This window comes from Alligator mississippiensis, chromosome 1 (genome assembly GCF_030867095.1).
Source record: "Alligator mississippiensis isolate rAllMis1 chromosome 1, rAllMis1, whole genome shotgun sequence".
In the NCBI taxonomy this organism is placed as follows: domain Eukaryota; kingdom Metazoa; phylum Chordata; order Crocodylia; family Alligatoridae; genus Alligator; species Alligator mississippiensis.
The window spans coordinates 8,752,371-8,766,518 of NC_081824.1; the positions used below are offsets into that span (position 1 = coordinate 8,752,371).

The following is a 14,148-nucleotide window of genomic DNA, read 5'->3' on the forward strand; positions in this document are numbered from 1 at the left end:
GAAACTAAAATTACAATCAGTCCAATGTTTCCCCTTCATTTCTCTGTGCCTGACCGCTTCATGGGCATGCCAAGGTACCATGGTGATTAAGTGCTTCATAGATTAGATTAACAGTCAAATAGTGTGTATCAAAGGCAATCCTGTACACCTCTTCCCACCCTGCTCAGCTAGGAGGCATACATAGAGAGGTAAAGATCAACCCGAGTTTATTATTAAGTCTAACATGCAAGCCATATGCTAAATGGGGACCAATGAGTATAAGAATGAAGGATATATCCCGGAACAGGAGGAAAGCAGGGCTCCCGGGGGGAACTCCGGAAACTTCAAGCCATAGATTGCAATCCAGGAAAGAAGCCAAAGAATCTTGCATGGTAATTTCTGCAGCAAGCACTTCTGTTTGAGCTAGAGCACACCCATTAGAAAGACATCCCACTTCAATTTAAGACCTCAAGGGGCAGAAAATCCACCACATCCTGAGGCCAGTTGATGCAGTCACCAGGCTAAAGGACTCACGTGGTGGACACTACCGTCCTGTGTCCTGTAAGGGTGGGGAAGCTCACTAGCTCCAGGCCAGAAGGGAGACCAGCATTGGATGCAGGGCTATAATACACAGACCTTCTAGGCTCTTGGTCCTCTGCTCAGGACAGTAGACTTCAGCACCGAAGCCTTGGTCTGTATGAAAACAGCCACCAGCCTTGCAGGAACACAAAGGACTCCTCCAGTACTGCAATTCAGGGTTTGTAATACATAATGTTAATATTGGTTCACTGTGCAGGTTGCAGCAGGATGGATCTATATGACTGAGATCAACAACCACAGGTAACCAAACTATAAATGGCAAACGGTTGTCCTACATACCTCAACCTGGCCCAGTTTCCGAACCCCTATAAATACAGGGACTTTTCATCCAGAAATGATCTTCACTCCCACCTGCTTCACTGTCTTGCCCTTACTAGTCTAACGTTATGCCAACCATGCTGTTGGTCCAGTAAAAGATCCCCCAAGGGTTTACACCTTCAAATGCCATAATTTGGGATCTTGATTCAGTCGAACATGTAGGCATATGGTTCATGTTCACTTGATTTCATGGGGACTTGAGAGCATGCTCTTCTAGCTTTGCTAAATAGGGGTGACCTTGAGCATATGTCAAGAGTGCTGTACAGGGGCCTAAAATGGTCCAAATGTGCTTTTATTCATAGATAGCAACATCCTCCCAACATACCTCCTTATATAGGTGCAATACACTATATTCTCTTAAGCACCACCATGAAATATGTTCCCCAATTAAAGAGTAATTTCCCATTTGTTTGTGTTCAAGGGGATTTTCTTTGGAAGATGTGGCCCCTGCAGATCATAAGTGCAGTCTTTAAGATTTTGGAATGACATGTGTTTAGCTGGAGACCAGTCAAAAAAGGCTGAAAAATGTATCAACTCATTTGTGTGAGTTCCCAATGTGAGACTGCTCTCTAACCAAGGGGAAATGGTGCTTATAGACATGAAAATGCTGCCCAATTGGTGTTCATGAGGCTACGGTGCTGCAGGAAGGTGGTACCTATGGGGAAATAGCATGGTCTGCAGAAGAAGTGAATGATACGAGTCGTAGTCAACCTTCTTCACATATGTGCTACAAGAAGAAATCTAGCATCAAAGGCGCAATACCTGACTTCTACAAGGTAGGCCCAGTACAAGCAGTCTCTGCTAGCTTGGGTGACTGCATCTGAATACGTTCATAACTTATCATGAATCCTTTGAATGTTGTGACCAGAGCTTTACAAACAGACAATGCAGCTTGGTTGAAAGGTTTCCACGCAGCTATCAGGCTTAGCTCTGTAGTTCAGAGTCACTCTCTTCGCAGTGAAGGTCTTGGGTTGGACCCCTGCTAATAACACAAATCCCTGTCTTTCTAAACATGTTTTGTAGCTCGACCAAGAGTTGCAGACCGGATGCAGGAGTGCCCAGGAGAAAGTCCATGAGGAGCTGCATGAAATCAAAATGGAAGCTCACAGTTGTCTTTTCTGGCCTTCAAATCCATGTGTCTGTACAAAAGTAGTTCCTGAACTAGCCGCGTGTGATTCTGTGAATAAAAGCTCAGGCAGATTTTCTCTCTCACTGACCAGGGAGCACTGATGTCCCAGACAACGGTAAATGGGCTTCTGTCACTAAGGGAGTCTCCCATCTTCGCTACACCCATTGACACCTGCAGCTGCAGGACATTCATCTGCTGCAAATGTCAAACCACCCAGTGATGCACAGAAACCCAGGCATGATGGGGATGTGGCCGCATCTGGAGAAAGAATCGCTTTCCAATAAAGCCAACCTATTGTGGAATAGGTTGCAAGATCATTCATTTTGCATATGCCTGCAGCGGGGTTGGGAGTTAAGCAAGGAGGGGAGGATGGATGCACTTGTGAACAGTAACTGCCAGCTACCTGGCTTGCAATAGCCCCTGGGCAGCACCGTACCTAGACTCCCAGTGGCCCCAGGTGAACTTTTAGTATTGAGCCCCCCTTCACCAGAGATAATGATAATAATAACTGGGGGAAAAGTTACCATTTTCAGCCCCTCTGTCTGGACCCCAGGTGGCCACCTGGTTCACCCATGCCTATGTCCGGCCTGCCCCTGGATCACAGTAACAGCTCTAGTAACTGGTGCTTCCTATGTAACTAAAAACACACCCATCCTTCCCATTCAGAGGTGGTGGTAGCAGTCCCTTTGGATAAAGACGACGGTCTTCCAGTAAATAGGGAAGTCAATGGTGAGTCCATAGATGGCTTCGGAGACCAAGCCGAGAGCTTCATGTTCAACTGAAGATGTGGCAAATAGTGCCAGGGGGAAAAAGCAGATCCTGGAGATGTCAGGTCACAGCTCTTTCTCTTTGTCTCTCTCATCCATCCATCCCCATAGAGAGGCGAGTTTATTCGAAATGCTTGATGCTTTGCAATACATCATGGTGTCACGGGGAAAAGATTCAGTGCTTGAGTCCCCCAGGTATTGACTTTAACATTACACTTCTTCAGACTGGCTTTCAACACGTCCTTGAATCTCTTCTTTTGCCCACCTCTACGGTGGTGACTATCAGTGAGTTGGGACTACTGGACCTGTTTGGGAGCTGGTAATCAGGCATCCTTGAACTATTCGAACTCACAATGAAACCACAGGCTTCTGAATGAGTCCGTCTTGAAAGCCAAAAGGCAAGGTTTCTGTTGCAGGATCTTTTTGTTGGCCCAAATGCATAGTTGGCCTTCCTCAGGTCATCTGAAAAACTGGAGGCATGGTGGGTGCCTAGGTCACCTGAGAAAGGGTGCTTTGTGCCTGAAGGCTTGTCTAACAGCTCTCCAAACTCCAGTAAAAGATATTACCAAAGAATCCTTGCATAGTCCCTAGATCACCGAGACTCAGCCAGGGTGCCATGCCACCTCATGGTGCCGTGGGATCTTTCTAAGGGTGCTACAGTGTCCTGTGCATTATTGGTTTTTAAATGTGCAAACGCCCAGATGTGTTTCACAAGAGAAACCCAAAGCTTTCAAATAGGAAGCCAGAGTGCCCAAACCATTCTGCCCTGCTGCGGGCTAGCTGAGTCCTTTGCAACAATTGCTCTAGTATTTTTTCATAGTCCAGAAATGCGTGAAAGCCAAGAGCTGGCATTTTCCAAAGGGCTCCTGGACTCTAGCAAGGTTGAAACCCACCATCCTAGATCATCCCAGCTGCAACCACTGAACTTAACAAACCTCCTGTGGAAGTACTCACTTACTCCAAAGGGGCTACAGAAAGCCCTGCAGCTTCCCAGACAGAAAGTGAACTTCACTTTCTGTTTCCTTAGTTTCTCAGTAGCTCCACTCCTGTGTGCTTTATCTGCCGGTGAAGAAAATCCCACTGGGTCATTCCTGACACAGTATGCAAGGAAAGGAGCCATCAAGAGCTCACAGCAACTCCAACCCCAGTGGCCCAAATTTTGGCCTGCGTTGTGATCATTTGCAACCCGAGAGCTGGATCATGCACTAAGCTACCTTCGTCTGAGAAGACCCTGAAGAAAAAGCAGCATGTTTCATACTTGGAATTGGATTTTAAATGCTATTCCAGGTGCTTGTAAACCACATTTGCTCCCAGGTCTGTTAGCTGGCACGTGCTGTGACTACAGGATGCATTTAACAGCCTCCTCTCTCTGTGCGGTTGCATTCAGCACTGCTCAGCTGCGGAGCACTTTGCCGGCCCATTATCAGATCCAGAAGATCGATGCCTCATGGAGCCAGTGTCTCTGGCTGGCTGTAGGCTCAGGAAAACAAGACTCCATCTCTCATGGCATGAGAGCTGGAAAAATACCTTGATTGAAAGCCTGGACTCTGGAGCATGACTGTGAAGAAGTAGGATGTAGACTGTGGGTCATATTGTGCAGCGCAGGACTGCAGGATATGGTGCCCAGGACCGCAGAGACGTAAGCAAGCAAACAGACTGTCAAATAGTTGCTACAGTCCACCTGCAGTCGGAAAGCCATCAGTGGTCACCTTAATTCCTAAGTTAGATTAAACCAGTTGTGATGGAAGCAGTCCCTTTTCATAAAGATAACAGTTTTGCAGGAAATAGGGAAGTCACTGGTGAGACCATACATGGCTTAGGAGACACATCCGAGAGCCGCAATGGCTGCAAAAGAGAATCATAGAAAATGAGGGCTGAAGGGACCTCAGGAGGTCACATCTAGTCCAACCCCCTGCTCAAAGCAGGACCAGCCCCAACTACATCACCCCAGCCAGGGCTTTGTCAAGACAGGCCTGAAAAACCTCCAAGGACGTTTTTGATCAAAATGGTTATGGTCCTGATAACAGACATTAAGGATGGGCTTGAGGAAAAACTTATTGCCAGATGCAAAGGCAGGGAAAAAGCAGGTATAAACTATGCACAGGGCACAGACAGTGGGCACGGAGGCTCTGCCCTCTGCTGCCAACTTGGCCGCTGTCTTGCTTTGTGACTCTGACTTCGAGCTAGCTGCACAGGCCAAGTCTTCAGATGACGGTCAAGCTCCATTAGGCAACTTAACAAAAGGACTGCATTTTCAGAGAAACCCACAACTTCCGTTCACCTCTGGGACATTTCTATTAATGAATTGGCCACTGCAAAATCTCTAAGATGAGAATCTCACCCTGTAAGAACACTCTGTAAGTCATCAGCATTCCCGCGTCTCCTTGCAACCGGAAATTTTTCCGTGCACAGATGCATTACGTTTCAGCCTCGGGCCATAGCTACTCAGGATAAATGGCTTTACTTTGATGTACATTTTGTACTCATTGAGTCTGGTTTTAAGTAACCGGTCTGCCTCTGGCTTTATGTTTTGTTTTGTTTTAAAGAGAGCCGTGGAATTTTCCTATTGCTCCAAAAATTTTTTTGCAATGTATAATTGCTTGTTTAAATAGATGTTACCACCACTCCTAGAGTCCTGGCTGATTACTGTTGAATATGGTCTTTGGGTCAAATATATGCCCTCTTACATCATGGGTGGATCTTGGCTCTTCCCTTCAGTGCAAGATGCTCATGTTCTGCAATGGGATAGGATACAAGCCTAGACAGAGAGCGCATCTTTTTTAACATCTCTCAGGTGCACAGGGCAACTAGCATCTTCACAATGGTTGAATCTCTGCTTTGTCTGTGCCTCTGCTTAATTCTTCCCTAGTACAGTCATCTTGAAGGGATGCCATACACTTAAAACAGTTGTGCTTCTCCCTGGAAATGTTTCTCTGATGGGGCGGGGAAAGACATAACCTGTGTTTAATGGAGTTTCCTCAGTAGAAAGACACAGTTGTTTCCTTCCCTGGTTTCTCCGTCTGGCTCTCTGTGTTTCTCTGCCATCAAAGAATGACTGGGTGGCATCCCAGGGACATCCTCTCTTGGCCTAAAAGAGGAAGGGTCTACAGTGCATCTTTGACATCCCCCAGTATTATGACGAGAGGTAGGAAGGCTTGCGGCAAAAGTGAGGGGCATTCCTGCAAATTGGTCTATGAACTGGAGCAAAAGACGAAATTTTGGAGGGACCCACAGGCTGGAATAGGGTGGATGGAAGAAGAAATTAGTGTTTATCACAGTGCAATCTCCTTTGTAAACATGGAGGTGGCGTCACCTTTCTGCTACTTCCTCCTCTGCTCAAGCTCCACATCTTGCACAGGGAAACAGCCACGTCTGAACACATAAAAGGATTAAGCGTATTAATAATTTGCAGACCAAAAATGCCATTCACTTGCAGTTACGCATGATAAGAGAGGCAGTGAGGACTCAAACTGCTGAGCCAGAACATCAGTTAGGACAGGGGTGGGCAATTATTTGGGTCAAAGGGCCTCTTAGGGAATTTTGGAGAGGTGTCACAGGCTGCGTCAGCATCCCCCCCCATGCACACAGCAGCTCACCAAAACTTCCTACGTGGCTCTGGTCCACACTGGGCCAGGTGGCTGGGATGGGGCTGTGGGCGGTCAGGGAGTGGCATCGGGGACCGGGACAGGCAGGTGGGGCTGAAGCAGGGATCGCAGGGCCATGACAGTGTGGAGCCGGGGACCAGAGCAGGGCCACGATCTGCTCCTAACATGCCCCTGCAACGGGCACCAGTTCTGTGGGCAGGGGCATGTGGGAAGCCGATCATGCCCCAGCCCCACACTGTCACCTCCCTGCAATCTCCCTGGAGATCTTCCTGGAGACTGGCCAGGACCCATGCTGCCAGGGCTCACGGTCAGGCAGGTGGGATGGGGCTGCAGGCGGGTGGGAGTGGCATCTGGGAGCAGGATGGGCCAAGTTCTTGGGGTGGTGACTGTGCGGGGCCAGAGTCAGCAAACCACTCGCTGCATGCCCCTGCCCTGCATGCCCCTGCCTGCAGAACCAGCGCCCATTGCAGGGACATGAGGGCCGTGGATCATGGCTCTGTCCTGAGCCCTGTCCCGCTGCTGTCACTGCACCACGATCCCACCCTGTGATCTCATCTCGCTCCCGGCCACCGTTCTCTGCCTGGCCGTGGCCCTATCCCAGTTGCCCAGCCATGCACCCTGCCCGCACAGGTCCCACCCGCAGCAGTGGGCATGGGGTGGATGGGCCAGCAAGAGTTGCTGCCTGGGCTGCCAGGAAGGAAGTCTGGGCACCGTGCTGCCCCAGCCCTGCTGGGCAAGCAGGGGCGGTGGGACCAGCCTCATGTATCATGGCCTGGACTGGCCCCCACGCTTGGGCTGGACAGGACCAAGGGACCCACTGTGGACTGGACAAAATCCCTTTGCAGGCTGGATCCAGCTCATAGGCTGTATTTTTCCCACCCCTGAGTTAGAAAATACGATAGGCCCTTCCAATACCAAGAAATTACCATATTTGTTATTTGTGAGGCCAACTAGATTTAACTAGATTTAACTATTGTGAGGTCACCTATTTAACTGCTGGGAGACAAAGCTTAGAAAACCCAACATCTACAATTCTAGAAATTCACAGTGAAAGTTCTAGAAACATCTCATCACCATCAAACAACCGCCTACAACTGTGAAGATAGTCTGCAGCAAAACCCACTGAAAGCTGGCACGTTTTTGCAGCCTCTCTCTCTAGCCATGAGTCCATCACATCGAGCTACCATCCTACCAAAACCCAGTGCTTTTCATTTATGCTGTTAACATGGCAACCAGCAAACACAATCTCAGGTGCTACATCTAGGGAAAAATGAGCAAATACAAAAATATAGACAGGGGTACAACTGCCTAGGCAGCAGCACTACCAAAAAGCATATGGGAGCTATGGAAAACCACAAGCTTAATTTGAGTCACTAGGATGGTGAAGATGCAAAGCAAATGCAATCTGAGCTGTTTGAACATCAGCTTGTAAGCAAGACACAGGGCATGTCTACATGTTCATTAACACCAGCTTAAATTTACTGTGCAGTAAATTACTGCACAGTAAGTAGGAATAGGCCGGTGTCTATATGTGCAAGCATTAAAGTGCATTAATGCTGTATATGAACTGACTTGGGACTAGAGTTAGTCCCAAGTCAGTCCATACACATAGTGTTACTGCGCAGTAAGGCATCTACATGTACATCATTATTGTGTAGTAACTAATCAGGAGTAAATATGATACCTGCATGATGTAGGTATCAGATTTATGCTCAAATCGGTATAAGTTACAAATTTACTGGATAGTACGGGCCTGCACATGCAGACGCGTCCCCATACTCCACAGTAATTTTGGTTTCTGCACAATAAATGCACACATGTAGACGCGCCCACAGGAGGTGATAGTATCACACTACACAGTGCTGTTTAGGCCTCAGCTGGAAAACTGTGTCCGGTTCTAGGCGCTACATTTTAAGAAGGAAATAGAGAAACTGGGGTAGTCCCAGGGCAGGCAACCAGGATGACAAAGGGTCTGGAATACAAGCTGTATGAAGAAAGTTGGTTAGTCTGAAGAAAGGAGATTAAGGGGAACATAAGAGCAGTTTTCTGCCATTTGAAAGGCTGCCATAGAGAAAAGCCACTGGTCTCTCTTGCCATAGCAATGGATTTAACCAGCAGCATTGATTAAATCTCAAGCAAAACTTCCTAACTGTAAGAGTCATAGAAGACAAGAACAACCTGTGCAGCGAAGATGTGGAGTCTCCTCCACTGGAGATTTTCAAGGAGAGGCTGGACAGGCGGCTTCTGTCTGAAATGGTTTAGAAATAAAACACTGCCCATCCATGCAGGGGGCTGGACTGTCTGAGTCCTTTTGTCCCTTCCAACCCTCGGAGTTGTTGATTCTCTCACAAGCCGGCCCCTTACCTGCTGCAAAGCATAGTCTCTAGGCTTGCCAGCAACAGCAACTCAGATGTGCCCACGAGCAATGGGAACTGCTAACCTACCACGTGCCGCTCTCTCCTGTCAGTCTGGAAATAAAACTGTCTTCCATTTGCTGCAATAACAGAGATCCAGCCTGTGCACTAGCTGAATCCTGGTATCCGAGGTGAAATCCTGGTCCCACAGACATGAGAGGAAATTTTGGATTTCACCCAAGATCACTATGCATGAATACGCACAAAGGGAGACATTATGCTATTATGCAGGGAAGTAGCACAAGGCCTAGGGGCCAATTCAGCTTAAGTAAAGCTCACACCATGGGACTTAAGGGGGTTCCTAAACTGCACAAGGGGGAGTTCCTCCTGCAGCATGATTAAACGTCACCAGTGCGGTGAATTTGCACTTGTAACTCAATCAAGTGCTTCTCCCCAGCTCTGCCAGCACATCTTTCTATTCCCAGTTAGGGATGCGGGAAGGCCGAGACAAAGTGAAATGACTGCAGGGACAGTGTGGGATGAGAGGCATGCAGTTTCTAACTCCCAAGCCCCCTGCTCTGACCATGCCTCCCTCTTCACCCTCCGTGGAAATGGACCTCCAGAAGCTGGGGGTGCATGAAGCATGCAGTGCAACTTGGCCGCTGTTCAAGTTACACAATGCGTCGACATGGTTAACTGAATTTCACTCGGTAAGACTGCAGTAATTTGGTTGCACACTTCACTGAAACCCGTCACACCTGGGGAACTGACCTGCTCTCCAGAAGAGAGGAACAGTTACTTATTGACAGTGTCCCAGCGTGTCACAATCCCCAGAGTCCCATAAATACAGGGAGGTGGGCTTAGCTCCTTTGTCACCGAAACTTCAGTCTCGATTGATCAAAGAGCTACTCTCAGGTGACACAAAGATCCCAGGTGACCGACAGTCATGAGGTTCCTTTACCTGCTTCTTGCTGTTCTCTTCTTCCTCTTCCAGGCTTCCTCAGGTGAGATGTTAAATAGATGATGCTAAGAAGGAAGAATGGGTTGGGGTGGGGAGGGATGGGGTGCATTTATGTACAAGGAAGACGAAGCTATATGACTTAATAACAGGCTCAATCTATGATTTGTGATTCTGTGACTCTAAGACTATGAGGGTGGTCAAGCACGGGACCAGCCTACCTAGAGAAGCTGTGGGCTCTCCATCCATGGAAATTTTCCAGAGCAGGTTAGACAGACACTTGGCTGGGATGGTTTAGTCAGGGATGTTTCTGCCTTGATCAGAACAAGACTAAATGACTTTGTAAGGTCCCTTCTGGCCCTATGATCCTATGATCTTGTCCCTCAAGGCACAGAGAGGGTAAATGCAATACTGAGGATGGCATATTTCAAGGGTAGGCAACCCCCGGCATGGGTGCCAGAGCATAGCACGTGAAGGCATTTGGCTTGGCACTCATGCCTTAGGGTAGACAGCAGGACTGGCAATGCCACAACAAGGATCAGGCCCCTTGTAGCTGCCCCGCCATCTGCTCCTGGCATGCCAACATCTTACAAATCATGGTTATGGGTGTTTTTTGGCACTCTGCCCAAAAATGCTGCCAGCCCCTGGTACAGTCAGTACATTTGGATGGCATTAAGATGCCATCTGTATCCAGTACCATTGCCACACTTCAAAAGTGAGACTTTTCTTACATTTGGCATTTGAGAGCTGTGTTTTTTGCAAGTGGTGTATAGATACTCAAGTACCTACCTGAGAAAATGATATCCACCAGCAAAGGCCTCTTTAATTTAGCAAAGAAAAGGATAATAAGATCCATTGGCTGGAAGGTGAAATTTGACAAATTCAATCTATGACCATATTTTTAAGGTAGAGGGTACTTAACCACTGGGACAGGTTAAGAGGGTATGTACTGGATTCACTGCTATTTGAAGTCTTTGAAGCAAGACGACACTTATTAGAGACAGGCACAAATTTTTTGACCAAATATTTTTTTGGTCAGATAATGCCAGTCCACTGAAACAAGAGTCACGTTGTAGTGACCGGCACTTTTGCCAGCTATCCGTTTTGGAAGCTGGTACTTTTAAGGAACAATGTTTAACTGTGACGGTCGTCAATGGGGAAAGCTAGTGGCTTAGGGCACCTATACACATGACAGACCTCTGCTCTGACATGCTAATTGGTATGCATCGGAACAGATTCGATTAATCTAGTCTGCTGCAAGTCTGCTGGAAAGTGCTTATTAGCGTGCTCCAGCAGCCTCCTCATCATGTGTATTCAGCACATTTCAAACTGGCGGCAGGGGTGCTTTAACTAAAGCTTGTTTGATGAACTTTAGTTAAAGCACCCCCACTGCCATTTTGAAACATGGGACACTGAATACACATGATGCTTTAATTAGAGCAGCTCTGAGAGCTGCTCTAATTAAAGTACCCCTTCCCCCTCTGCCCTGGAGCATGTGTGTAGACACCAAAGATACCAAACCTCCTTTTCAACAGAGAAGGAAGTGCATGCATTTCTTCTCGGGCATGTGCAGCAGTACAGACAGACCCTCAGGCTCGACAGATCCTATCACAAGGCTTCGTGCTGCCTTAGTTGCACGAGCCGCTCTTCCTAATCAAGACCATCCACAAAATCATTAGCACAGCTAACCCTGGAGGTAGACAGAGAGGATGCTTCACTGAGGATGTTAAATAAGCCAAGGTGACAAACCTATGTCCATAGCTACGGTGAACAGGTTGACAAGTTAGGCGGGCCTGGCTCTATCTCTGCTAAACTGGAGTATCAGATTTCAACACTGCTGTATGATTCTTCAGTGAAAAAAATGAATTAGATGCAAGGGTTGGCTTTGCCCAGGACCGTTTTTCTCCTACATTTGTGACTAACAACCCAGATTCGAACTGTGTCTTCTTCACACAGGCTTTGTGGACGTCGCCCCAGCTGACACCGTGGCATGCAGAAGTCAAGGGAATTTCTGCCGCCTCAGGAACTGCCCTCCAACATTTGAAGCTACAGGCACTTGCCACGATGGAGCCTTGGTCTGCTGTTCAAAGTAAAGTGCTACCCAAGCTGTGGAAAACCACACGGCGGGAGAAGGGGAGGGAAAGGGAGACAACATCAAAGAAGCTATTGAAACAGGGAGGGTGAACGTGAGCAGCTGGGTGAGCCGAGAGGAAGGTTAAATGGGAATGTAGAGTGCACTGGTATTTAGGAGCTAGACGTCCTTGTGCGGCTGGCATCGGTCTGCATGAGTTTAAGGAACAGGGAAGGATGACATTTCCCCGTATGGAATAATTTGCTGAAACTTTTCATTGATCATTTGAATTGTAATGGGAAATGAACTGATTAACACCATCTATGGCTATGATGATGATGATGATGATGATGTGCATTTCTACACATAGCTGGTGGAAAAACAGATTTCCACGATTAAAAACAATATATATTTAAAAGAACAAAAAGGCGGGGGAGGGACAGGATCATTTACAATTTTGCATTTTCCCTTGATCTTTTCCCAATCAACTCTATCGAGGAAAAAGTGTGTGTTTCAGTAGGAATAGTAAATAGGTCTGGATGTGCTTGTCATGGATGTCTGCTCTGATGCGTGCTAATTAGCATGCATTGGAGCAGACTCAAATAACTGAGTCTCCTGGAGCGGGTTAATTAACATGCTCCAGCAGCCTCCATGCCACATCCACTCGCCATCCTCGTTCTTCAAAATGGTTGGGGGGGAGGTGCTTTAACTAAAGCTCATCGAGTTGAAGTTCCCCTGTCACCATTTTGAAGTGTAGGATGCTGAATACATGTGACGCTGCAGGTGCTTTAATTAGAGCAGCTCTCAGAGCCATTCTAATTAAAGCACCACCACCCCCCCCCCCGACCCCGGAGCACATGTATAGATGCCCATCATGCCTGAATTTGTGACTGAGAGGGCATATACGTTTACACAAGACGTTTACTGCAGAGTTGCCTAATTCGCTCTGCAGTAAAGTCTCACCATCTACACGTGCGGTGTAGGCCAAAGTATTTGCTATAAGCTTTGATGTGATAAAGATAAGTCATACCTTTGCCCCTCTGCACATACTTCCCCACAGTAGTACCATCCCTTTACAGAGATCATCAGGGCAAGATGCAGAATCGTAGGTGGGGATGTAAACAGATGTAGCCCACTTAGAGTCCAGAGACTTAACTGATTTATACCAGCTGATGATTTGGTCTTTTGGGAGCTTTTCTAGCCTCCTTCTTTCATCACGTTATTCAGTTTCATGACTTTCAAGCACATTTTCACAGTGAAAGTAAATATGGTCTGATGCAACCTCCAACATGGGGTTATCGAAACCCAATCTAGTGTTGTGGGGTACTGTAGCTTCAAAACTTAAGGCAAGTGTCTTCCTGGGTCTTTGATATATTTTAAGGTCACTCATCTGATGATCTGAACAAACTCAAGTCATGCACCCAGCAGAAAAAGGCACTTGCTTCCATGCCATCTAAGGAAGCAGATCCACTTTTCTCTTACTAGTACTAGAAGGGAAGAAATGTAAGCTGTGCTCATGCCAATATCTGGAGGGAACAACAACCATTGCAAGCAGAGATAAAAATGTTTCCTATTGATGTTTGATGCAGGAAAGACGATGGTCTGCTCTAAAGATGAAGCTCTCCAAATCTCCGTTATTATGGTTAAAAATCAAAATCTTCAGTTACAGGCTCAGATTTTCTGCTGATGCCAGTCAGGACAGTTCCATCAGTAGACCCATGCTAGAAGAACATATTAAGGGCCAAGAAAGTCCCAAAGGTGCTACATGAGCAGCGGATCTCAGAGCTGACAGGATGGCCTCCCTCAAAAAAGAAATTGGTCCAAATCGTGTAGATAAAAGGGTAAAGGGATGGGTATGTTAAGGGCCCTGTAAGATGAGGCTAGATGAGATCCTTCAGGATCTTACATCAGTGAAATAACTCACTTCCTTTTCTACCCTTCTAGGGTTCCAAGCGTCTAAGAGATTTCCTCACAACACCAGAACCGTTCACACTGCCTGACCGAAGCCTATTCAATGAATTCCTTTTTCTAGACCTTCCTGCAAGATCATTAGAACAAAAGTTTCCTACAAGCATATGGGGAGGGGGGCAGAGGGTGGGACAACCAATCCAAGTCATCTCCATCTCTCCAAGACCCACTTGTCTTGCTTTTAATTAATACAGCGGCCATGCCAGCACTTTGCATGAGTATTCCAGCCTACCTCGCCGGGATGTTTCCAATACTAATCAGTTCATGTTTTTGCAGCTGTTTGAGAGGTGAAGGATAAAACATATTCAAATTATTATTGTAGTCATGAAAAAATAAAGGGTATTTTAACCTTATTGCTGTAATCATGCACTGTTGGGGTTTTTTAAGCCAGTGATAGGT

General features: G+C 47.0%; 1 protein-coding gene across 1 annotated transcript; it reads left to right on the plus strand.

Annotated features, from left to right (window-relative positions):
- The first annotated feature begins 9,615 nt into the window (after positions 1–9,615).
- Positions 9,616–11,803, plus strand: LOC132250837 (gallinacin-10-like). The gene is made up of 2 exons (XM_059728583.1): positions 9,616–9,756; positions 11,667–11,803. The coding sequence occupies exons 1-2, from the start codon at positions 9,699–9,701 to the stop codon at positions 11,801–11,803; spliced, it is 195 nt and encodes a 64-aa protein (XP_059584566.1). The 5' UTR covers positions 9,616–9,698.
- The last annotated feature ends 2,345 nt before the right edge of the window (positions 11,804–14,148 follow it).